The 26,219-nt window shown below is 38.8% G+C and overlaps 1 protein-coding gene across 2 annotated transcripts in view; it reads right to left on the bottom strand.

Annotated features, from left to right (window-relative positions):
• rabgap1 (RAB GTPase activating protein 1) overlaps window positions 1-25,332 on the bottom strand; it is a 78,708-nt gene extending 53,376 nt beyond the window's left edge. Inside the window, exons 1-7 of one of the 2 annotated variants that reach the window (XM_039675444.2) lie at window positions 25,194-25,332; window positions 11,128-11,333; window positions 7,009-7,038; window positions 5,093-5,321; window positions 4,335-4,542; window positions 4,071-4,245; window positions 1,304-1,461 (exon numbers count right to left, since the gene is read on the bottom strand). In XM_039675444.2, the coding sequence (XP_039531378.1) occupies window positions 1,304-1,461; window positions 4,071-4,245; window positions 4,335-4,542; window positions 5,093-5,321; window positions 7,009-7,038; window positions 11,128-11,277 (950 nt within the window). In that variant the 5' untranslated portion in view covers window positions 11,278-11,333; window positions 25,194-25,332. The remainder of the gene's footprint in view (window positions 1-1,303; window positions 1,462-4,070; window positions 4,246-4,334; window positions 4,543-5,092; window positions 5,322-7,008; window positions 7,039-11,127; window positions 11,334-25,193) is intronic. The other variant, XM_039675445.2, reaches the window with a different exon arrangement.
• Window positions 25,333-26,219: the final 887 nt, after the last annotated feature.

Raw genomic sequence — 26,219 nt, 5'->3', positions numbered from 1 at the left:
CATAAATTGAAGATAAAACCTTGTTGTTTTTTGTTGTTGAAAATTATGTGACATTTTGGTCAAAAATTATGATTTCTTTTATTAGGAATATAAACGCTAAATTACTTTATTTATTAGTCAATATTTAGATAATTAGATAATTATTATTTTTAGTCAATTGCAGTTGATAAGATTTTTAAATGTTTTTGACAGAAGTCTTTCAGTCTCACCAAGGCTGCATGTATTTGACCAGAAATAAAGTAAAAAGCTGCTTAAAATATTTATGAAAACCCTGATACATTTTTACATTTTCTGTGCAGAACTGAAAGTTAAAAAGAACAGATCTGTTTGTAATGTATGTCTTTTACTGTCACTTTTGATTAATTTGTGTCCTTGCGGAATAAAAGTTTGTTTTAATTTAAAAAAAAAAAAAAAAAAAAAAAATCGAAATATAAATGGCAGTATAGATAGATAGATAGATAGATAGATAGATAGATAGATAGATAGATAGATAGATAGATAGATAGATAGATAGATAGATAGAAAGATAGATAGATAGAACTAAAGCCAAGATCTCTCTTAGCAAAAGCCAAGACGTAAACTAAATCTTTGTAAAACTGAATGCGTCTCTTGCATCCCAATGGAGCGAAAGGACCTTTCAAGGTAATTTTGTCCATTTTTCCTGTTGTTGTTATCCAAAGTGACTTGCAGTCCATTTATAACAGGGACAGTCTCTCTGGAGCATCAAGCTCATGCTGATGGAGACATGGAGGTTATTTTGGGCACTTTATCCCTTTCTTTAAATACTTTTCTCTCTTTTTTTTGCCTTTTCTGTGCAGCATTGAAAAAGCCAGTGCAAACACACTATAAAGGCCGCTAAACTGCTCTATTCATTGTATAACTGTGTAATATTATAATTAATATTCAAAATTCTAATATTCCACACACAGGGATCTGAGTGTCAGTGCTTGTTTACAGAAAGGTGATGTTTCCTTTGAAGCGAGCTCTTTCCACTGCAGGTCTGCAGCAAATCTGTGTTAATAGAACTGAGGAATGAGGCGAAGATGTAAGGGATGATAAATGACAGGAAGCATGTGTCGACACTTCAGAGAAAGAAAAGAAGAGGTGGAGGAACTGTAGATTTTTCTATTTTTACCGTTTCCATCATCAAAACAGGGCTGATTACTTCCGCAGCAGAAAATAACACCTAATTGAATTATGCAGTTGGAGACGAAACCTCATGGGGTTAAACACGGATATGTACTGGGAGGAATCTGGAGGCCTGAATGATCTTTAAAGGAGGGAGAGAAGCAAGACGATTTACCTAAAAGTGCCCTTCCCATCATCCTCTTTGATCTCCAGACTGACGGTGAAGGTGAAGACATCGCTGTCTGGCGTAAGGGGCGGACCCTTGGCTGAGAGTGGCGCTTTATTGGCTGATCGGCGGAAAGCTGTGGCAAAGCTGTAGAGTATCCGGCTGACCTACAAACACACACACATCTCAGTGATTGGAGTCAAAAAACTGTATTGGCTGTATTACAGTGACTCACAGTAGCTCTGTTCTCAGGTTCTCAACACACTCATTAACACACAAAGACAGAAATAGGAATAATATCCTTCAGGATCAGTGTTCATATGTTTTGGCATATTGTTATGGGATACTGTGGGTTCCAAGGACAAAACCACAGGACTAATGTTTCTCCACTGGTTTCAAAGTCAATTGCAATGCTTTAGTGTGCTGAGAATATGCTACAAAACTGAGAAGTTTTGCCTTTTAATTTGTCACCTCCAACATAGCCATCACATATGTGTGTACATATATTCATCACTGTTAAACATAAATGAACAGCTATAAATATTTGAATATGAATGAGTACATGAGTCTAATTGCTCTAGGATGTGCATACGCGCTTTTGCGTTATACGACGGCTTTAATAGTTTTGCACTATAAAAGGTTTGTTATACAGCCTATTTATTTGTAGAATATATAAGTTACACCATTCTAGGCTGCATCATGTCATGCAGAATAACAAAATGAATGTGAATTTAAATAACAATAACGAACTTGTCTTCATGGCTGTGTTCTCCCTAAAGTTAAGCATGTCTGTACAAGAGGAACTGGCTCATTATGGGAGCATTTCAGGATAAACTGAAATTCACAGCTAAGCTTGTCACACAGAGAGGAAACAGGAAAAAGGTTTGATCACAGAACAAATACTAAACACATGTGCGCCCCCTTTAGACTAAATCAGTAAACTGCAATTATTCTATCAGCAGAAAAAAAATGCATGATACAAGCACAAATCTCATGGAGATTATATTCGACCCCAAAATCAAAAGAAAAACATGTTTATTTTAAGATTTGTATTGTTGTGATTTAACACAATTAAAAAACATTGTCCCCCAGATTCCCATTATTATAATTAAAAAAAAGCTTATGACCATAATACCAAAAATCATACTTTTTTTTTTCTAAAAAACAGTGTAAATGCATTTTACAAATATTTATAAAATGATTTCTTTTCCCAGTCATAACAATATTGAATATTGGAAAATCATGAAAATAATGTCAATGAAAACAATGCAAAATAGTCTTAAAAAAGGCTGAATTTTTACTATACAAAATATTTTTAAATGTCATTTTTATCAAATATATTTATTTACATATGTTTATTTTTTAGTTTATTTATTATCGTTATATTTATTTATTTATTTTTTCGGGGTGAAATATGACCAGGGGCCTCATGTATAAAACTTTGCGTAGATTTCATCCTTAAAGTGTGCGTACGCACATAAGGCAGAATTTGCGTACGCACAAAAGTTTTCAGATTTATAAAACCGTTCGTACGCCAGAACCTGCGCAAAATTCACTTTATAAATCCCAGTCAGCGGGAGATTATGCGCACATGCGTCTCCTCCCCGAAATAACCATATATGGAGATTACAACGCCTAGTTTAAATATGCATATCCTAATCTACATATCGTTTGCATATGATTATTCATCCAGGTGATACCAAGTTTAACGGTACAAGACGTTAGGAAAATACGAAATGCGGATGTGCCGTCACATTATTACAAACATTATACAGTAGCCTATATATACAGATATATACAGATACAGTAGCCTATATCCTTGCCTTGTTTATGAATGAATAAATCAAATAGTGTTAAATACATTTCAGAGAAAGTTTTTCTCAATCTTTTCCACTGGCCAAATAGTATTTTTAATTGATTTATATTTTAATGGAAAGAGATGGTTGTGCATTATTTGCACGAAACAGTTTTCTCAGACAATCTCTAGTTAAAAAATTAAAACACAGCATACCAGAAGAAAAGTGTTCAAAAGCAATGCATCCACAACAAATAGGTATATTTCTATTTATTGAATATATATATATATATATATATATGTATATATATATATATACACACATATATATATTGTAACTTCTCAGTAATGATTTCATGTAGTTTAAGAGTTTAACTCCATTAATGAGAATGGCATATTTAATCTAAATGTTTATATCAGAAGTAAAACATACTTTGTAGTTTAAACCGTTCTCTTATTTATTTAAACTGTTATTGTGAATATGGACTGTATTTATGATTTGGACTCATAATGAAGATTTACGGTTTTACTCCATCTGCCGTTAGATATGTGCGTCAGTTTCACCAAACGGTCCAACGCGCGCCGCGTGCTGGCGCGGTCATTTAAGAAGGGATGGATGTTTGCTTCAAGTGATGATAGGTTTGTGAAATTATATTTGTATTATCTTTCTGTAGATGTATAATTTTCTTTAGATTCTCTTTCTAATAGTGAGCAAAAAGACATTTGACTCCAGCTCACCATCGGTGTCGCCAAAACCCATACTCTTCTAAAAGAGTGCGTACGCACGGTCAAGAGCATCCTTACGGTGCGCACTTATTTACGCCAAGTTTATTTTTTATAAATCCCGATGAGCGCGTGGAAAAATGCGTTTTGTGCGTACGCAACGTTTATACATGAGGCCCCTGGACATTTCTTGACAAAAATTCCCTCACAAACTTCCTTAACCAATCCACGTGTAGAGTGCAATTGTGTGCGTCTCACCGCCTCCTGGATCTCACAGCGGAAGACGTGGATGCGGAAGATCTCGGAGTTGTAGTGACTCTCGGTGAAGGCAAAGCAGTCGCTCTCCGGCGTGCCGTCATGGCCGCGAACACAAAAGAGGATCTTATAAATGGGGTAGTTGGCAATCTCAGTGCTGGTCTGAGGGTCCAGCAGCCTGATGGAATAATCAAGAGGAAGATGTTTTGATGGATCATCTCTTGCAGTGTTTAAACCAATATTTCTCCAGTTATCTTCACAACGTACCTGACGGTGCCCTCTGAGACTCCAGGCACAGAGAGGGTGACGTCCAGGGGCATCTGGCACTGGCTGCGGAGGATGCTGACCATACGCAGAGCCTCCACTTCACTGCGCGGGGCGTTCACTGATGCACAGCCTAAATACGTCAGCTTACTGAACACCACGCTGTCCTCGTCCGGGACAGGGGTACCAGGACTTGAGTCAGAGGGCTCATCTACAGGAAGTGATGGGCAGAGACACACAATCATTTAGAAGACTCTAAATGAAACTTACAAAGTACATGCCAACTTTTTGGACACACTTTCTTATAATCTTAAAAACCTTTTAATCTGGATGTTTCTGCTTAAATGTTTAAAATGATTTTAGTACACCAAAATAAATAGTGCCTAGACTGCCTACATATTTATTTATCATAACTACAAATTTAGCACGTATACTGTATATGCACCTCGATAAATTACCACCAGATGGCACTACTTGCATTTGCATCACACTGACTCTACTTTTCTCTTCATGACAAAAAACATGACAATATATTTCTATTTTTATAATTTTCTGAACACACACACACACAAAAATGCCTTTGAAATGTGGTATCACAAGTGATAACAGACTTGGTTGTGAAAAAGGGTTGTAAAATTAACATGAAATCAAAATTTACCCCATTTAATTCCTTAGAAGTAAAATGGATGGTAAACACCATGTCATGTTCAGGTATTAATTTCACTCTAGTTCAGTAACAGGAAGATTTTTGTATGTTTTACCCCTGTAAGATCTCTCGTTGAGTTCACTCTCCTGAGCTCCCTGAACGGGCAGAACTATCTGAAGTTTAGGGGGCATTGGGCCGGACCGTGATGGCGCAGCTGTAGTGGGATAGCCGTGGTCGCCCTCTATCAGTTGCTCCGGTCCGCCCACCAGTTCAGTTACCGAAGGGTCCATTAGCACATCTTCCAGCTCCTGCTGCAACTCCTGCTCACTGCCGTTCCCCACGATCTGAACACACATACACACACAGACCCATCAGTACAGTCATTCCACGACTCATCTGAAAACATATAGGCCAATAAGATGAACAGACTGGACAGTACCAGGCCATGAAGATTAATCAGTGAAAACCGGCACTATCAAAATTTTTTGAATAAAAACAAGGCTGTGAGGGACAATCATGTATAAAAAAAAAAACTTTATTGCTCATTAGAAGTTAAAAAAAAAATTAATTATGTCATCTGCAATGCACAACACGTTTAGATAATCCACTGAACAGACTGTGCGACTATCCCTCACAGCCTCACTTGTTTTCATTTGTAAAAAAATAAATATGGACTCTACCGCGACTAAAACACGTTACACCACAGTGTCAGGAAGTGACAAAGCAAACCTTCCAAAACCATTTGTCCTGTTGTGGCGCAAGCAAATGGAGTATGTAAGAAATAAACCGGGCATCAGTTTCCTGTCGGTGACTTGTCACGTTACCGCGCTACATCCAGTGTAGACAGAATCACTGATTATAATGCTTTCTATACTTTTACTAGACTATAAATCGTTTCTGTTTCTCATAATTCATTGCAATTTTTTTCTTATTCTAAATGTGATCAACATTTGATGTGTTTGGAGAATTTGGCTAATGTGTAACATTTTAAATACATTCTGCTGAAATGTACGAAATGACTCGAAAAAAGATTAGTTCATTTTGATGAGTCTGTAAAAATATCCGAACTTCCCATTACCAATTTCCACATCAATGGAGGCGGAGCCTCAGAGCCACACCCTCCTATTACATCATGGACTGATGGTATTATGAAGGTGTTTACCACCATCACAAGCTGTTTCTACTTCCTGAAAACAAACTTCGTTTTGGCTTGATTTTGTTTGAAATGATGTCACACTAGTTTATTTCTCAATTTCACATCAAGTATATTGGAGACTCTAGGAGCTGATATATGATTAATTGCAATTAATTCAATGCCAAATGTAATTTATTTAATCTAAATGTGTAATTGATTGATAGCCCAATGAAAAACAAAAAACATACAAAAATTAATGTGATTTTGATTTCACATTGGATTTAAAATCAATACAATCAGAAAACTTTTTTTTTTTTTTTGGTTTCACGTCAGGAAGTTTGTAAATCAGATTTCTTCAGATTCCTGTTATTTTGATTAGCTGAAGAGACAGAGGGTGTGATTTGTGTTCATTAAAGCCAAGATGACGGCGACTGAAAGGAAAGATCTCTGAACAAGCAAGAACTGCATACGCCAATGCCAGGAAGTTCAGCGAAAGCAGATGATTTGGCAAGTGACCTCCACAAAAACACTTAAAATATGCATTTCTGTTAAATGCGGTCATGTTTCTTTAAAAATTGCTAAGTGTGACAAAAGAGAATTAGCATACAAGCCAGGGGTATCTACCATGGACTGCTATACACTGTTGGGACTAAATGGCAACTGGAGTAAGAGGCCTGGAATGAGGTAAACAGTGAAAGCACCAGACACAAAACAACAGCCAATAAACATTCTACTGAGCACAGCACAATCACATTATCCTAGTCCCACTTATATCCCACACGCAGCCCCTGTACTGGCCAGTGAAGTGGCCAATCAAACTGATCAGCCAATCAGAAACAAGGCACAAAGACACAGTATCACCACAGAGAAAGAGAGAGGAGTAGATAAAGACTGACCTTAAAGCTGACCCCTTCCTCAGAAATCACCTGTGTAACAAACAGAGCGTTTAAGAGATGCCCACAGGGGTGAGAGAATGGTGATGAATGGGTTAACTGAGAGAGAACGTTCTCCATATCATGACCGACAGACTACAAAAAAAAAAATGACAACCAGAAGAAACGTCTTCGCTTTTACCTGCCACAGTAGAATAGGAACATTGCTACATAAAAAGTGATGATGCCCTCTTGAGGCAATAGCAAGAGTTTCAGCCAAGTTTACAAGTTTCATGTCATTCCAAACCAATTTGACTTCTCTTTCTACCAAGGAACACACACACAAAATGATACCCACACTGCTCTTCTCCATGCATTTTAAGTAACTATTTCTTGGTAGAGTTTTTTTTTTTTTTTTTTTTAATAGTGAAAAAAATTATGACTGTAAACATGTTGTAAATGTTGAAGAGCTAATTTTGGGTGAACCATTCCTTAAACACTGAATGTGACAAATGAAGACAAGCACAATAGGAAAAAGAACAACATTTTAAAAGTTGGCTGGTCCATAGCCATGATGATCAAATGCAAATATGATTGAACAGACTTGTAATAAACAAATCCATTTAAGCAGAAAGCTAAAGAGTGATGGTGCAATGAACATACAAGCATTATGACCGCAAGATCTGAAAAGAGGGAAGACTGGAGCGCCGTAGTTGAATTCTGGTCTATGAATGAATGAGACCTGTATGTATGCAACAGCCTACTGTGGGCCACCATGACACAATGGGATTAAGGAATTGAACATTTGTGAAAGTGCATGTGTAAAAAGTTAGAGGTGGCCAAAGAACACACTATAGTGCTGTCACATCAGATCAGTGGATTAGGAAAAAAAAAAAAAAAAAAAAATCAAGAGATACTGAAGAACTGGACATAAATCTCGGCAGCACTCGTGTGGTGTGGTGTGGCGTAATGTGGGAAATGGAGTCAGGGCACAGGCTAAGCAGAAAAGCAAAACATGGAATGAGGGTGACAAAATCTCATTAGCACCTTTGAACTAGACAGGTGGTGCAAACTTTACTCACCAGTTACCTTAAAGGGACACTCTGCCCATTTGCAATAAGATTTCCATTGTTAGAAATCCAGTCATAATATTGAATGGTCGTGCAACACACGCCCATTTCCCCTGAGACGAGAGAAATCCGCTATTTACCTTTTTCACTTCCTCCTACAATGACGCAAAAATCTTAATTTTACGTCAGTGTAGGAGGAAGTGTAATGGTGTGTTCACACCGAACGCGAATAGTGCGTCAAATTCGCGCCTGACGCGTCTAGTTTGACGCTTGACCACTTTGTGTTAATTCGCGCGTCAAGAGTGAAACTGACGTGCGTAAAAACAAATTTTGAAGCGAAATTTACACGCGTCAGAATCGAAATCCGTTGGCGGCCATTTTTTTTAAGTCGACCGAGCATTCATCGAGAGAGTCACCGCTCTGTATTTAATCTGGACAGCAGAAAAGCGGCGTGGGGATCATCGTCGCCGTATATTTGTATATTTGTTTGGCGAGTTTCACCATTAGCTCGCTCCAGGAGCTGCGCTGGATGACGGCCGCTGTCAGCGGTACTTCCGCCTGTCCCACGCCCAGTTTGATGACCTGTTGTCCCGCATCGGAGCGAGGATCACCCTCGCCCTCATCCATCTAATCTAGCTGTCATTTATTTTTGTTTTGATGATAAATAGAGTGAGCCTTCAAAAGTTATTAACCTGTCCTGTGATTTTTTTTTCTCTCTCATGTCCAGACACGAACTTATGCACATGTATGTTGGTTGTCTTTACATCATAATAATATTTCATATAATCTAGATATGGAATAAATAACATTCAATACAAAATGAACATGTCTTGCATATTGAAATAAAGTTTTAAGTGATAAAATATTAGAAACACACCAGGCATTTAGTCATATTACAAAATAATTTATTGAAGCATCCAGATCCTTCACCACGTGAGCAAGCAGCAGGCTCCTGATTGGTTAACGCGAATTGACGGCAAAGGTCAGATTTTTCAACTCGGGCGGCAGACGCGAATTCGCGTCAAACGCGTGAATGCACAAATTGCACTAACTAAATCATTCACGTTTAAAGTGCCAGACGATCAATTCGCCTCATTTGCGTCGTAGGAATTTTTATGCGCATAACGCGTCTTTGCATTGACTTAACATTGAAATCATTCGCGCCTGACGCGCTATTCGCGTCCGGTGTGAACGCACCATAAGAGGGGGATTTCTGTAAAGACTACAAGCACTAGTTTCCACACTTTCAAACCAGCCCATATGGGGTTGGACCTAATGCGCTAACAGAGAGCGTTCCGACGTAAATGGTAATAACCAGACAGAATAAGAACAAAAATTTCGGTGCCTGAGTCCGTGTCATGAGGCTCACACACGCAAAGTCTCTCGCTCTCTCGCACTCCCTCATGCGCGCACTATATGGTTTGAAGCACAGTCTGATCTGTCTCACATGCGCGCTCTTGATCACTCACTCTAGAATCCGGGAGATTTTAACTCATTTGCATGAGCATTGCAATGCACTATAGGGGTTGTTGGCTACAGTCCACAAGCACTAAAAAGTCATTTTCTGCTTTTTATCGGCCAAGAACGACCCAAATAAGAAATTCATGATACTATTGTATTACATATATGACCCACTTTCAATACATATTCATGTCTCCACCAGTGGAATTACCCTTTAATGAGGTGATTCTTCAATCAGGGGAGATTTTGTCCCCTAAGATGATTTAAAAAAAAAATCATACTAGTTCTAAGGATAGTTAATAGTGGTCGGCCGATAAGCTTTTCTGATTGGCCAATGAGTTAGAAGCAGGACTTTTATTTTGACGGGCGGCATTGAGAGCGGCAGCGCCTGAGAAGAGAATGGCAGCGCCTGATCACACAGTGCTCGGAAAACTCAAATTTTCCGTCTTCATTAGTTTACGATCTCTGTCAGTCATATCTAATACTTTGTTAGAACTGGTAAACAAAGAAAGTAAATGGTATGCGAAAAAGTAAAGTGTTTGCTTTATTATTTGTAACAGAAAAGGCAAACAATCAGGCTAAAATACTTTCTCATTTACCGTCAGCAAATGCGCATCTACATCCTTTAAACAAATCTCTGAATATCTAAATAAACATTTAATTTCACAAACCTTGCAAATTTAATCAAATCCAGCTGTGATATATTGTGAAGTGTACATTTGTAGCCTGTGTAAACATGTTACTGTGAGTGCCAGTCGGTCCGTGTGAAGTGAGTGAATGCAAAAAGAAGATCAACTTTACAGGAGACGCGATAGAAAAACTTTAAATCATTCATTTTAAAATATGCTGTGCTATATCCAGTTGCCCACAGTGTCATATTCATATCATTTTAACAGTGTGCTGTATGTAAAATTAGTGTTATCTTGTCTTTATTTGAAAAAATCTGATTAGTGTGCCCTGAGTGCCCTGTTACAGTGTTTACTTCCTTTTAAACAATTACTTTATTGGTGCAGAATACTGTATTAGGATTGCAGATTCAGGAAGTTGCCATCTAAAATATAAGCATGTTTACTTTAGCATGTGTGAACACAAAGAAAATCATAGACATGATTCATAAAGGTTAAGTGGGCTTGAAAAAAATAGTCACAGAGTCAATAAATGACTGCAATGGAAATGAATGGGAGATGAATTTTGTCAAGTGGAAACCTTTGATACTGCGGCCAAACAAAATCTGACTGAAAGCTAATTTGTTGAGATATCAAGCTCAAATTTAGAACACAGCTCGTTTAGAATTATGACTTTGATTTTCTTACAGTTTTAGAGTAAAATGTGTTTTTAAAAATATACATCATAGAAAAATTGTCAAAGTGTTACAGTTTTCTATAGGCTTCTTTAGGCTCGTCCCCCATTCAGATATTTATTTGATCAATTTGTTTGATAAATGTAATAGTGTTGTTAAATCATGTTATAATTTTCCAAAGAACTTATTTATGTAAAAAATCCCCAATACTGATGTCATTTCCATCACACCAAGCAACCCTTAATTGAAGAATCACACATCAATAACTCCCAAAGCAAAAGATCTTACTCTCCATTTTCTGTCTACTCTTACCTTCAGTCCTGTCTTTTCATCATCGCTACCATTATTAGTGGAGGGGGTGTCATCCCCCAGGCGGGACACCAGGACAAAGTCCTCACTGTTGAGGGTGGACACAGAGTCGGAGGACACGCTAATTTTCCCCACCGAAGCCTTGTCATCCATGACTGCTAAATCAAGCCAGACGCGCTCATGAATGGCGATTTAATGAGCAAAATTACCTGGAAAACAAAGAGATGAAAAAGCAATGAGGAAAGGAAAAAAAAACATGAGAGGAGCTTGAACTACAAATAAAGTTTGTGGTTCTTTACGCTTCAAGTTTCAATCATCTCAAACTGTTCTACAAATGGCAGCATTCCCATGCAAAGCTATTTATGGACACATGGTGTCTGCAAAGCAAATTAAACTCAATCTTTACAAAAAGGCTGGCTCAAGGCAGAGATGTGTGCGAGAAAAACATTGTAAAGTGATAAAGAAATGGCAGATAAAGTTTGGTAAATGGAAATAGGTACTCATATTATGGGATACAGCAAGGGTCACCAAACCAATCAGCAAGAAAATAAAATCACCTGTTCATTTTATTAGAAACTGCAGCGCTATACGTGTAAAACTTGTAAGTGATTTGTATTATTACCCAAAGTGTTTGTTTTTTAGCATTATATTCATGGCAATTATTTTCCATATTATTATTACAATAAATGTATGTAACTATTCTTATTCGCAATGATATTGTCTTTATATACATTAATTACTGTACGACTACATTTTGCTTTATTATACTCATATAACATATGAAACACTGTAATACAGTTTTTGTAACAAAAGCTATAAGTATAAGCAATAGCATTTTTGGTCTTGTATAGTCATGTTAATTAAATATTATTTATCTAAAGTATTTATTAATATTGCGAATTAGCTGTCATTTTATTTTTATAATTTGCATTTCAGGTAAGTCAGGAAAAGAATGATTCAATGATGCAAACAGAATTCAATTCTGCTGTAAAGAAGCTCTAAAATACAAGAGTAAACAGTATCTCTCAGCTCAGTGTAGATTCAATTCCATGTAATTATGTAAACTAATTATGAAATTGGTTAAATTCAGCTATAAAGCAGCTCTGCAAAAACAGTGATGTCATCATCCAGCTAAGTTGAGTTCTCATCCAATAGTGTCAGTGAAGTCAAATCAGTAATATTGCTGAATATATTAAGTGTCCACAACTAAACAAGCCAAAGACGACAGTGAAAAGGAACCGAAACTCCATCAGGTGACTGAATGGGGAAAAAACCCTTTGGTATTAGTGATCTCATTAACATGAGCCAGTTTTCCAAAAAAAAAAAAAAAAAAAAAATGTAAATGTGTATATCTTGCCAAAAGTTTATTAGTCAATGTTGGGATGGAAATCGTGGCTCTGTTCTACAGAAGACAAAATGCAAAAATCCATGTTATCTCCATGGCAACAGTCAAATGACAAACAAAGTTGGTGCTGCTGTGGATTGTAAACTGTGACGCCGCCCGACGCCAACTGCTGTTTATATTACCAGGCATGTGACCGGGTACAAAACACTAGGTCAAAACAAACCCAAGATCTAATATTGACGTTATGCAAACTTTTTAAATTCCAGAAAAATAGCAGCAAATTTTACAGTTCAACTGCAAAAGAAAAGGCTGATGGAAAAACAGTTGTGTTTATGAGAGCTGTACCTGTGTGTATCTGGACAAGCTGAGAGGTTTTGGCAGAGGGTCAGCGCTGAACTATATTTGGATATGGAAGGGAAATTATAGGACCGTACAGGTCCAGACATGAAAACACGAACAAAAGCATCTGCGCCATTTGGAGGAAGTGCTGAAGAATGAGCAGAACCTCTGTGTGCTTTACACAGACACACATACAGTACAATGTGCTTCAATGTGATACAATCCCAGAAGTCCTATTCACAGGCGTTGTGAAAACAAATTCGAGTCACAACAGTGAGTTACAGGCCTGTGACAAGTGTTTTAAGATCTGCAGATAACAGTCAGTTCAGTTCTCCTGAAGACATTCAATGGGGACAGCTAGAAATAATTCAGGAGACCAATGCTTCTCAAAAAACAACGCTCATATTGCTCTATAAATTAAAGCCACGTTAAGAAAATGCCATTTATGTTGAAAGGCTTTGGGTGTATACTTCTCACTGTTCAGAGTAACACTACCGTTCAAATGTTAAGGTTGTTGAATGTATAACCCAAACTTTTGAACGGCAGTGTATATTCAAAGCTAATTATTAACAATAATTATATGCTGAACACAAAAGATATTTTGAAGAATATGGGTAACAAAACAGCTGATTGGCCACAGTATGGGGGGAAAAAATACTATAGGCCCTGTTCCTGTTTGACTACCCATATTCATTTGTGGAGAGAAATTCATACAGATTTGGAACAACTTTGAGTCCTAATATTCATTTGTTTTTGTTTGTGTGAGATGTGCGTGAGATGTGTTGGTGTGTTTTTGTTGTAGTCCTGGTCCGCTAGGGTTATTAGTGGCATTTTTACACCGAAACTAAGAAAAGCGAACTTAAAGTTTCAAACCCGATTGGTCATCTTTTATTGGATAAATTTCGAGACCTTACGAAACAAAACAATGCAGTGTTTTGGGATAAATGCGCTCACTGTATGTGCGTAGCTAAATATGATGGTATTATGAGCAGCTGAGAACTAGTGAAGAGCTTATAAAATGTGTAAAGGAGTCAAAACAGCGTCAGGAATCTCCGTCACACAAATGAAGATCTGCTGTGAGGAGACGCGGTTCTGACACCTATCGAACTGTGATGAGCAACATTGCAATTAAGATGAGAAAAAACAGTATGCTTTAACATTTTGTCCTTTTAAGAATCTCATCTTGTGACATGTGCCATTTTTGGTTCATTTTCATGCCTTTAGGTCAGCTTTGCGTTCATATTTTATTCGAACCACATCAGTTCATTTGGAAGCAGAGCGAGGCTAATTTTTTTTTTTAGCAGTTTCAGTCCTCTTGTTTGGTGCACGAGGGTTCAGATGGCAGGGATCACGCTTATTCAAATGAACTGCAATAACAGATCAATTGCTCCAGGGTTCGTTTTAATTAATCCTTCCATGTCAAGTGTGAACACACCCTAAAAAGACCTGCAGAGCCTTCACTTGGAGAGAGACTGAGGAGATCGCCTGTCTCCAGATCCCCAGAGAGAGTTGTTGATCACTCTAATTGTTTGTTGAAGTGCATAATGAAAGTGGGTTAGTTAGTGGCTCACATTAAGTGTTCTCATATAAAAACCTGTTATATTTTTTTGAAGAATGTATCTATGGTAGGTGGTGCCAATTTTGTTTGTGAATATACCTGTTTTCTCCTGAATGGAAGTGTATTGTATTTTTTTATTGGTTTTCTTATCATTTTAGGTAAGTTAGGCTATTTCTAACCTCCTTCTAGGAAGATTGAACTTTTGTTTATTATTTTGGCCTTGTTCCCTTCCTGGAGCTTTATGTTATCCCCATTTATGATTTTGAAAAACAAGTATAAAAACATTTAGCCTAATTTATGTAAACTAAAATAGAAAGAATGTACTTTTTTCCGCTAAACTCTCGTGGACTTGTTTGTAGAACTGGGACCTGGAAATGGGAGTGTTTGAGTCCTCTCCTTAACTTTTTGTTACCTTCTTTAACCCCAAGACTTTTAAGAGGGCTTGTAACAGTGTCCCTTTAATGTTAAACTATCACACCTGCATGTTTGAACTTGAAATGTTAACAAATATGTCCAAAAATAAAAAAACTTCTATTATTATTTTATGATGCATAAATTAATGTTGAGAAAAATATCCATATTGTAACCAAAAAAAAATGTTTGTAAAAGTTAGAACATTTGTTTACAGGAATTTAACATAGTTGACATCAAAGCCATACATTTCTTCTATATATTAGAGATGAATGTGAAAAAATAAAAATCCTTTCTTTGAAGGCAAGAGGTTTTTGGGCACACCTGTTTTGACAGTTATACTAGGTAGGAAACTAAAGAGATCCAACCATTTTACCTAACCAAAAAAATATTTTAAAAATGTTACTTCAAATGTATTAAGAACAAATTAAGCATACAATCTAAAAGGGCTAATAGTAGTATTCGGGTAAAGAAATGTAATAATTCAATGTAAAATAACACTTTAAATTAAATATAGATTTAAAGTTGGTCTAAAGTTGTTTTGTTGTTTGAATAACATTTATGAAACTAGACAGCAGCAGGAGTTTATAGGCTGCTGTCACTTTAACGGTGTGTTCACACCGAACGCGAATAGAGCGTCAAATACGTGTCTATCGCGTCTAGTTAGACGCTTGAACATTCGCTCAAGTTCAAATTTTTCAACTCGCGCGGAAGACATTCACGGGAAACGCGTCGCCCAATTCGCATCATTCGTAACGTTCGCCGCGAATGATGCGTCTATTCGCGTCTTTGCATTGACTGTATGTAATCTACTCGCGCAAACAATAAAATTTGCGTTAGGTGTGAATACACCATAAGACAGAATGCACTGATCCCAATATAATGTCTGATTTCTTTCTCGACTGTTTACATTTTGTTAAGACATAACCGACTGCATTTCTGAGAATACTTGCAGAAATGGATATTTTGTCAACAAAAAGCAAAAAAAGAGACACGAAAGAGGAATCAATTCGTAAGCACACTATCTGAAACGCAGTTCTCTGTTTTGTATGGCTTTGTGCACAAATAACAGCGCATAAGTTCTCTTTCGTTTCCTTCTTGTGCTGGAATTGTTTAAAATCACTCAAATGTGTAAACTCTCAAGACAAAATGTGCAAATCAATGATAAACTTTAAGTCTATGATAGTTAAACTTAAATTGTTCTGCAAATCACATATGTGCCGAACAGTGTGGCTTGGTCTGTAAAGATCACAGTTCAACTGCGATCCGTTTCACCCTTAAACACAACATTATCACAATATCTCAATACCATTACTCTGCCACAAAACGTAGTGACCATCTAGACAACATTTCAGTCCAGTGGTGAGGTCAGAAATTACAATCCAGAACCTGAATGTAGCAAAATGTAGCAGGAGAGACGCGAGTTGATTCACAGGTCAGTGGGTTCAGCCTGCAGGGATAGTGCAAGAGAGGATATTGAATGGCAGGTTGTTCCTTTGTGAACGAGCTTTGGTCTTCCTGACTGGGCACATTGTGCTCTGCTCTAATGGAGACCAGGCTCAGTGCTTCACCCTGGGGAGCAATGACCAGAAACCAGCAGTACACAATCCCCAAAGAGCTCCTACAAAGAGTCGTGTGGATTTTTGCTACTGGTTAAGATAGAAGAGTGGCTCCTTACATGTACAGATTAACAGCCAGACAACTGACTTCATAACCCTGTTCGCTGATATCTGCATGGATTCGTGTGGAGCAGACAAACAGGATGCTCCTTCACACTGATGCTCTGTTCTCGCGCTGTTATAATGGATGCCTTGTCTGTCTTCCCTTCTCTCTCTCTTTCTGCCTCAGGACGCAACAGCCAAATGAGGAGTGAAACACAATATGGTGTTTTAGACTCTTGGGGCAAAACAAAGAGGAAAAAGAAAAGAGGAGGAGAGATAAACAGAGGCAAATTGATGCTCACAGAGAGAGAGGTGGACTGACTGAGAGGGAGAGAGAAACCTGATTTACCCCTCCCGACATTCGGAGGAATTGCGCACAGGGCAAAAGCCAATAAAAGATAAGTCTACAAGGAGGCATAAGTGAAGGAACTTTTGAAATGGTGACGCGAAACAACAAATAGCTGTACGGGTCTAGTGGACAACAGGGACGGCTGGTCGAAATGTGGCAACAAAAGAATATCTTGGAGTGTTTGATGCGCTACGATCTTCAAATCTTGTAGTGTGTGCGGGTTTGAGATTTTAAAGAAGAAAATGTGTGAAGATTCTCTTATGTGTGTAATGCAACCAGATTTCAGACCTGTAGTCTGAGCCCAGCTTGTGGCTGAAAGAGAATGAATGATGGTCACACTGAGGCAGAAAGAGACAAGTGGACTGAGGCATTGAGAGAAAGAGACACACAAAGTCGGAGTCTAAGAGTAAGACAGAGAGGGGCAGGGAGAGATAAACAGAAGGAGACATGGTGATAAAATGTAGACTGTGGCAGAGATAGTCGGAATGAGGCACTGAGAGAAAGACCAACAGACAGAGCGATAGGAAGATCGAGGCAGAGGGAGAGACAGGTGAGACTGTCGGGCTCTATTACTATAAGTTTGCGTGTGCATTCGCAGCCTTTTGTGCAAATGTAATATTTGCACAAAAGGCTAATTTGTTGGCAAATCATGTCACACACATGATTTGGCACAGGTTTTACATTGGAAACCAGAGCAGCTGGAGGAGACCCACGGCGACACTGGGAGATCATGCAAATTCCACCTCAGCTGGGGCTCGAATCCGTGTGCTACCCACTAAGCCAACATGCTGCCCACATTAGTTTTCACAGTTGAAAACCAAAAGAGCACCTCTTCATTTTAAAATGTTGTGATCCTATTCCCGTCAATCATCTTGATGGATGTTGCAGAGGAAATTCTGACCAATAAGAGGACAGTTGTCGTCTCATGTGACTTGCACATTTTGGTACGTTTTTAAAGATTGCCTTGTGAAACCGAACCGAACCAAGAAGAAAATGCAAATTGTAACAAATTAAGTCCTTGTTTATCTATGTGTGTGAAAACACCCTAAGGCCGAGAGAGAAAGAGAAATAGTTTTTCTGACTGAGTTATATAGACTGAGGCAGACTGAGGCAGACAGACACAGGCAGTCTTTGGCAGAGAGACAGAGACTGAGGAAGAGAGACGGGCAAACTGAGGCAGAGGGTGAGACAGGAGACTGAGGCAGAGGGTGAGACAGGAGACTGAGGCAGAGGGTGAGAGAGGAGACTGTGCAGTAGGGCTGCAACTAACGACTATTTTAATAGTCGACTAGTCACCGACTATTGAAACGATTAGTCGACTAATCGGATAATTATTACATTTTTCTAAAATTTAGCATGAATTGCTTTAATTCTGTGGAAAATGATAGTAAACACAAGAAAGAAGGGGGTACTTCAATGAAAAATGCATATTTTATTGAACTTTGCTGCTGATAGGCCGATTCATACTAAAAGTAAATAAAAAATGCCCTGTCTAAAACCAATTAGGCAGAGTGCTTGGTCAGTATAGACATAAATATATAAATAGAGAAACTCTATTATTTTTATAAAGGCCAGGCACATTTGTTTTACAAGAAAAAATAAATTAATATCAAGTAAACATTTTCTTCCTGTAGCTAAACCAGGGGCAGGCACATTAGCACCAATAAAACAGTAAACAAAAATATGGGCGCACCGGATTATGAGGCGCATAAGATACTGCAGTCACACGTTTGACTGGGTTTGCGACTTTGCGTTATGCATCAACTAGATGTGCTAAAGGGAAAGTAGTGCGCGGCGCCGGAGCTGGTGAGGCGTTTATTAGCTAGTGTGAGCGTGCTGGGGCGTGCACGTAACTTTCGCAGCCTGGACTCATATATTGCGGCGGCTCGTCAGCAACAGCTGGCTGTTATGAATGAGAGTGAGACGACCCGGTTACTATGAACGGGGAGCGCTTTATGAACGTTCTGTGACGCGCGAGTAGCGCCGGGGACAGTGTGTCTGTTAAGAGTGAGCGCTCGTGAGCGGGAGACACACATAACCTGATTTATACGAGGTTGAACTGGCCGTGTGACAAAGCAGGCATAAGATGGACACGAGCGCGAGTTTGCGAGCGAATTTAATAACACGGGGCGTTGTTAACTAATTGTTCTATATATATAAGAAGATCCGGATTATAAGGCACACTGTCGTTTTTTGAGGAGATCAAAGGCTTTTAAAATCGCCTTATATTGGATAAAATACAGTAAATCTTAACGAGGCGAGTCAAACTCCGTTTTATTCAACTGTCCGACGTGCTTTCTTTTTAAATGTTCGTGCATCACCAAGGTGCTGCCGTGATAGCAAGGACTGCTTTTCATGATACAGGCAACCTTTTTATTCACCGTATCCAGGCTAAAATGCTCTCAAACTTGAGATGTTTTGGTATGTGCAGCTGCTGCGTTGGACACTGCCATTTCTGTATGTTATCGCTCAGCAGAGAAGCGAATGTGCTCGGTCGGAAAAAAAAACATGTCTGGCGACAATTCGACAATGAAATTCATTGTCGACTATTTCTATTATCGATTTTTGTCGACAACGTCGACGAATCGTTGCAGCCCTACTGTGCAGAGGGTGAGACAGGAGACTGTGCAGAGGGTGAGACAGGAGACTGTGCAGAGGGTGAGAGAGGAGACTGTGCAGAGGGTGAGACAGGAGACTAAGGCAGAGGGTGAGACAGGAGACTGTGGCAGAGGGTGAGACAGGAGACTGAGGCAGAGGGTGAGACAGGAGACTGAGGTAGAGGGTGAGACAGGAGACTAAGGCAGAGGGTGAGACAGGAGACTGTGGCAGAGGGTGAGAGAGGAGACTGTGCAGAGGGTGAGAGAGGAGACTGTGCAGAGGGTGAGACAGGAGACTGTGGCAGAGGGTGAGACAGGAGACTGAGGCAGAGGGTGAGACAGGAGAATAAGGCAGAGGGTGAGACAGGAGACTAAGGCAGAGGGTGAGACAGGAGACTGAGGTAGAGGGTGAGACAGGAGACTGTGGTAGAGGGTGAGACAGGAGACTGAGGTAGAGGGTGAGACAGGAGACTGTGGCAGAGGGTGAGACAGGAGAATAAGGCAGAGGGTGAGACAGGAGACTAAGGCAGAGGGTGAGACAGGAGACTGAGGCAGAGGGTAAGACATGAGACAGAGGCAGAGAGACAGGTAGACTGAGCAAGACAGAAACAGGCAGACGAGGCAGAGGGTGAGACAGGAGACTCAGGCAGAGAGACAGGCAGACTGAGGCAGAGAGACAGGCAGACTGAGCCAGAGGGTGAGAAAGGAGACTGAGGCAGAAGGTGAGACAGGAGACTGAGAGAAAGGCAGACTAAGTCAGAGAGACAAGAGACTGAGGTAGAAAGACAGGCAGACTGAGACAGGCAGATTGATGCAGAAAGACAGAAGACTGAGGCAGAGAGACAGAGACTGAGGATGAGGGTGAGACAGGAGACCGAGGCAGAAGGTGAGACAGGAGACTGAGCCAGAGGGTGAGACAGGAGACTGAGGTAGAAGGTGAGACAGGAGACTGAGCCAGAGGGTAAGACAGGATACTGAGCCAGAGGGTGAGACAGGAGACTGAGAGAAAGGCAGACTAAGGCAGAGAGACAAGAGACTGAGGCAGAGAGAAAGAGACTGAAGCAGAGGGTGAGACAGGAGACTGAGGCAGAGGGTGAGAAAGAGGGTAAGACAGGAGACTGAGGCAGAGGGTGAGAAAGAGGGTAAGACAGGAGACTAAGGCAGAGGGCGAGTGAGCACTGAGCAGGCAGATCGACAGGTGAGATTGAAGCAGAGCGAGAGACAGGTAGACTCAGGTAGGCAGTGGGGTTTCTCTCAGATGTCATTATCTATTCTGAGAAAGCGTGCGTTCACCATAGCAACCGCACACCTGCCTGGTTAAAAGCATGCCAGCAGTTTGAACTCTAATTGCTGGACTTCAAACCAAACAGGGAACACTTTAGTAAAAAAAAAAATCCATTTCATAATAAATCAATTGTATAATCACTAAGGCTGTCTACTGTGCCAGGACAATAGTCTGTATTTCTCCACTTGGTTTCATATCACACATTATTTTTCCCTACTCCCGTCCCGATCATTTCCTGTCCTCTCCTTGTACTGCACTGTACTCTCTTCTGTGATGTACTGAGAATAAGAAGGGAATTAAAAGGCAAAGAACAGATACAGTATAGAGCCACACTGTATCATTAAGCAGAGTGATCTTGCTGTGAACTCTGTGGCTGCTAAACACCAATTCACCTCCAATATGGAGAGAAAATGAAACCGTAGATTAGGTGTGTGAAAAATGACATCCACCTATTTACCAAGCCTGTGCTAATACAGGTATGGTCCAACGCTTTAGCAATACTGTAATCCTATACAGTCACGCAAACACAACTTTGTTGACACAGACTCTGGAGGAAAAAGGTAAAAGACAAAACAAAATAGGGAGAGGCAGAATGAAAGAGAACGAAGGTAATAATACAAGGAAACAGCTAGTGATCCATATTAAGTGAGCAGTAAGTGTTGCTTTCGAGTTTGGATTACTGTCTGCACCAATAACCTTCACCAGTGCCTGTCATTAATAACTAATAGTGTGAGGATATTTGCCTACATAAAGCTACACTGAATAGTTACTTAATAAGCAAAACAAAAAGAAATGCCCATCAAGATGGGTTTGTAATGGATAGTTCAGATGTCCAAATGAAGCATGTGCCTCTGTCACTGATATTGAGTCAGGGTGCGGTTGCACACGAGCCAGCTGTCTCACATTCCCAAGAGATGAGAAGCATCTGTCATTGTGCCGTTAGACACATGGTCATCAACTGGGTTTTTTTTTTCCCCAGTCCTCCGCTTCCCCCCCGACCGACTTCCCCACTCACAATAACCTTGTGATTTAGGATACTGTTCTACATGATGTCGAATATGTGATTATGGAAACAGTGGTGTTGCAAGTCAGTTATTTTTCCCATATGAAGGCATAGACCCTTGAGCGATTCGCAAATGCTGCCTTGGTAACATAACATCCACTGATGTTTATTATTGAGGAACACAAGTACACTGGGAATTATAATGTATTTAGAATATGAAATGATTCTTGAGCAGAACGTTTATAAGTTATGTGGCTCACTTGAGAATGAGCAGACGACAACATGTTGAGTGATAATGGCAACAGAGTAAGTAGCCTAAGTACATTACTTCAACTGTCAGGGAAAAACGTTACCAATCTGTGTTTAGATCATAAGGTGTGGCTGGTGGCTCTTCGTACTAGACAGAGTTCCAAACTAAGGCAACAAGGATAATGTTATGCAAACCTGAATTAATGTCGGCAATGTTATGATAGCTGAACTAACTGCTGTCGGTAAGAAACAGGTATGTCTGGCTCTGGGTGAAGAAATATTGTGTTAAAATTAGTGATGTAATGTAATAAGATTTAATCTTAATGAATAAATCAGTGTTTTTGAGAGAAACTTTTGAATCAACAAATTGTAACCAGGGCTCCAAACTAAAGGGCCGTACACACCAGGACTAATATCGGCGCAAGTTATTCGTCAGTGTTTTTGAACGTGTTTTTTTGTGTTCACACTCAAGCGATTTTCACTGACGATGAGCCGAGTGAACATGCAAATTCATCCCCTGACATTAGATGGCACATAATGTAAAACAGAAATGGTCCTATTTTTCTATGCTGTCGCGTTTGTCATATAGTTTTTTATGTTCCGACACCAACAAGACCAGCAGCTCTACATTCATCTTACCTTGCATCTTCCTCATCATTTCTTCCCGGCAGTGTAGATGCTACTTGGCGTACATCTTCTTCGCCGTTGTGTATGCTCAGCAAGACTGTTTTGTGTTTGAGCGCCCCCAAGTTGTGTTTTACCGTAACTTCAGCAGCTCTAGACACGTGAACAAAAGCGCCAATCTCATTGGTTGGATCGTTTTAGACGTGCCGCATCAAACCAAAAAAAATAATCCGAAGCAGGGTTTTTTTTTTTTTTAAATGACGCTTTTACGCGTGGCATTTTTCGCAACGGTGTGTACACTCACATTGGCGCCCTTTGTTTAGTCACAATGCGTTAAAATTCATCCCGGGGTGAACAGGCCTAAATGAACTAAATGGTCACATTTAGGGCTGGAACTAACGATTCTTTTTCCAATTAATCGACTAATCTAATTTTAGCCAAAAAATAATAACCAGAACTAATATATGTATGTACTTTTACCTAACGATATTATTTATCACAGTTTCGCTTGTCGCCAGAGGGGGCGTAGTTCTGCAAAAACTCAGAGACTTGTGTTTTGCACCTTTGAAATCTTGAATTATTGATATCTGCAATACATTCATGTTGGTTCTGTTCTGTTTGCCCTAAGGGGGGGGGGGGGGGTTATTGCTCTTATCCATGCTAAGCTGTATGGATGCGCAGGGAGTTCTCGCCCAGAACAGAATCATACCGCCAATACAAACTGTATGCTAATGGTCAATAGTATTTGACGATAGTGGTCCTGACAGATCTAATATATTGGCCAATAAATCTAAATCCAAATTTTTATATATATATATATATATATATATATATATATTTTTGAGTACCATTACAAGCCGTGTTTCAAATTTCTTTATCAAAAAAATGCCTATAGGGCAAATAAGTCATTGGACAACACATATAAAAAAAGAAAAGAAAATGTATGCGCCTATAAATAAAATGGAATATCCTAGACTACACCCAGACAATAATGAAATGGTTTTAATTAAACCATATAGTTTATAAAAATAATAAGAGTAAAGAGTACTAGTTATTATTAATAATTCAGCAATGTTTGTTTGTTTTTTGAAAGAAAAACATCTTAAATTAATATCACTGTTTCAAATAACAGCACTGGAGTGATAATAATCGCTTTGGTAGTGGGTTAATTAACTCAATGAAACCTATATGAGATAAATCAGATATGTATGCAACATAAACATAATATTACAACTTATCTGCACAAAATGATGCGAATGCACAAGTGAACTTGAACTAAGTTATGTGTCAGATTGTGTAACTCCTTTTATGGACACACTCTTCCTGTAATAACCTGCTGACACCAGCTGACACCGGGCAATTAACCCAAACTAATTCACAATGCAATATTGCAATACTGTTCTTATTATAATGTTGTGTGCACGACAGTCCCAATCATAGTTATTAATGTTGTGCATTGCTATTTGAGCTGCATGCACTGAAGCTAAAGGTGGTCAGCAGACTGGAGCGCTTAGAGATCCTACATGAGATAAATCATGAACTGTGTGTGTGTGTGTGTGTGTGTGTGTGTATTTTATATATATATATATATATATATATATATATATATATATATATATAACAAATTGCAATGCAAAAGCGACCTTGACGGTGTTAGCCATGAAGGTTTGGATGCGCTCTTCCCGTAACAGCGCGCTAAAACACGGGTGAACAAGGAATTATTTTACAGTTGTGTTCTCATTATAATGTAGCCTATATGACAGACTGGCACTGCACATGTTGCACTACTGTATTTTTCTTTTCAAAGTGATTCCAATCATATTTAGAGTAATTCAACCCATCCTGTTGAACAGTGTGCATCTGAAGAGTCCCAGCTGAAGGAAATAATCCATTATCTATCGGATTTAATATATCGGCCTAATTTACTTATCGGGTCACCAACGATTACTTTAAACAATAAAAATATATATTGCCTGATGCCGATATGGTGACCAATATATTGTGCATCCTTAAATAAAGGATTATTATAAAATGTGTTTCGGTCATGAACGAAGGAATCACTTCTTGAGTGCATGATTCAATGACTTGCTTATTACACATTGAAAAGAGTCACTGAACAGTGAAAGATATTTTTGGTGAATGGATATCGATGAAAATGAATCAAATTCCCCATGAATAGCTACTGCAATCAAGCACATGATCACCAAAGCACATCAAACAAAATTTAGAAGAATTGCATCCTCAAAAGCGCTACAACTTGGAAATACATCAATGTTTGCATCTATCGCAGATGATGCATTTCTACTGTGAGAAGACGAACAACTCCTAAAATTAAATCTTCGGCTTCGACATAAATGCACAATGTCCTTAATTTTCTATTGTTCTTCGTACAAAACTGAATCTGTCACAATGGTAGATATGTGAGCTGTGCAGACAGCAGATCTTTGCAGGTTTTGTGTCATGCAGTGAAGCAGAGATCAGCACACGGCCTTTAACGGGCTAACACACTGTAGCATGCTAGCATCAAATCATAATCTGCATATATGGTGTCATATTTTCCTCTTAAAAAAACAAAACTGCTGGATAAAGAAACGGACGTGTAGAGTAGATAAAAGCACGGTGGTGTGCATCGCTGCCACTCATCCTACCTGTTTCCACAAAAGCTTTTTATTCCAGAGAGGCTTGACATAACAGCGATGAACATTAGCCAGCAACAGTGCTGCTGTAAACACAAACCAAACCCCGCTCAAACTGCGCATGCGCTGGAGTCGAATATCAGCGTTTGCAAGGAATTCTGGATTAGGGGGTTTAATAATAGTAGCCTATATAAAAAGTTTTGGAAGAAAATTAGACATTCAACATGCTACATTGCTGTCACATGTTTACCTGACTGAGTTGAGTCCGTTTATGATTTCGAAAATAACGCTCACATTTTTAATGTATATAATCTGCATAACATTTCGAAACATTTGGCTGTCAAATGAAGCAATGTGTCAAAAACAAAAAGATTGGTTAAAAATCAAAGCTGATATGATATTAAATGCAAATTGAGCACGCTATTGTGGGATTCAAGTTTGCATGCAGTGAGCTTTGTTGCATACAGTATTTTAATGTAGTAAAGTTAGTGTGCATATTAAGCAGTTTGCATACTATATTATTGCAAAAACAAAAGAGTAGCCTATTACAATACTATTCTAAACATAGCATAGTACATAGCAAAAAAAAATAGCCTACATTTTGAAATATGTAGCTACTTTGTCATAAAGTGGAATTTACTCAACTTTTACTCTGAATTTATGTAGGCTACTTAGTCATAAAGATAACCCATGCATTCAGAAAATCTATATCTTTTGTATAGAATGCATGGATCATGCAGATATACTGTAAGTGTTGAAAAGTGCATATTTATTACTTTCCAGCTCATATTTCCTAAATTTAATATAACTAGCCTATATTCATTTGATTTTGAAAGTGTAATAATAGTATTAGCTGCAAAAACTATAGCTGAATAGGAAATCTATTTTAGATTTCTGAGCATTGTGACGGCTTCTCATTTTCACACCACATAATCACAATGTATTTTTTGTGAGCTATGGATACCCAGCTATATCTTTTTGACCACAAATGATGTTTGCTGAAATGTAAAAGTTCCCTTCATCTAAAAACATTTGACA

The sequence above is a fragment of the Pimephales promelas genome, chromosome 23, assembly GCF_988280905.1.
Source record: "Pimephales promelas chromosome 23, fPimPro1.hap1.1, whole genome shotgun sequence".
In the NCBI taxonomy this organism is placed as follows: Eukaryota; Metazoa; Chordata; class Actinopteri; order Cypriniformes; family Leuciscidae; genus Pimephales; species Pimephales promelas.
Note: the sequence above shows the minus strand (reverse complement) of the source record. Positions and strands in the feature narration are given on the sequence as shown.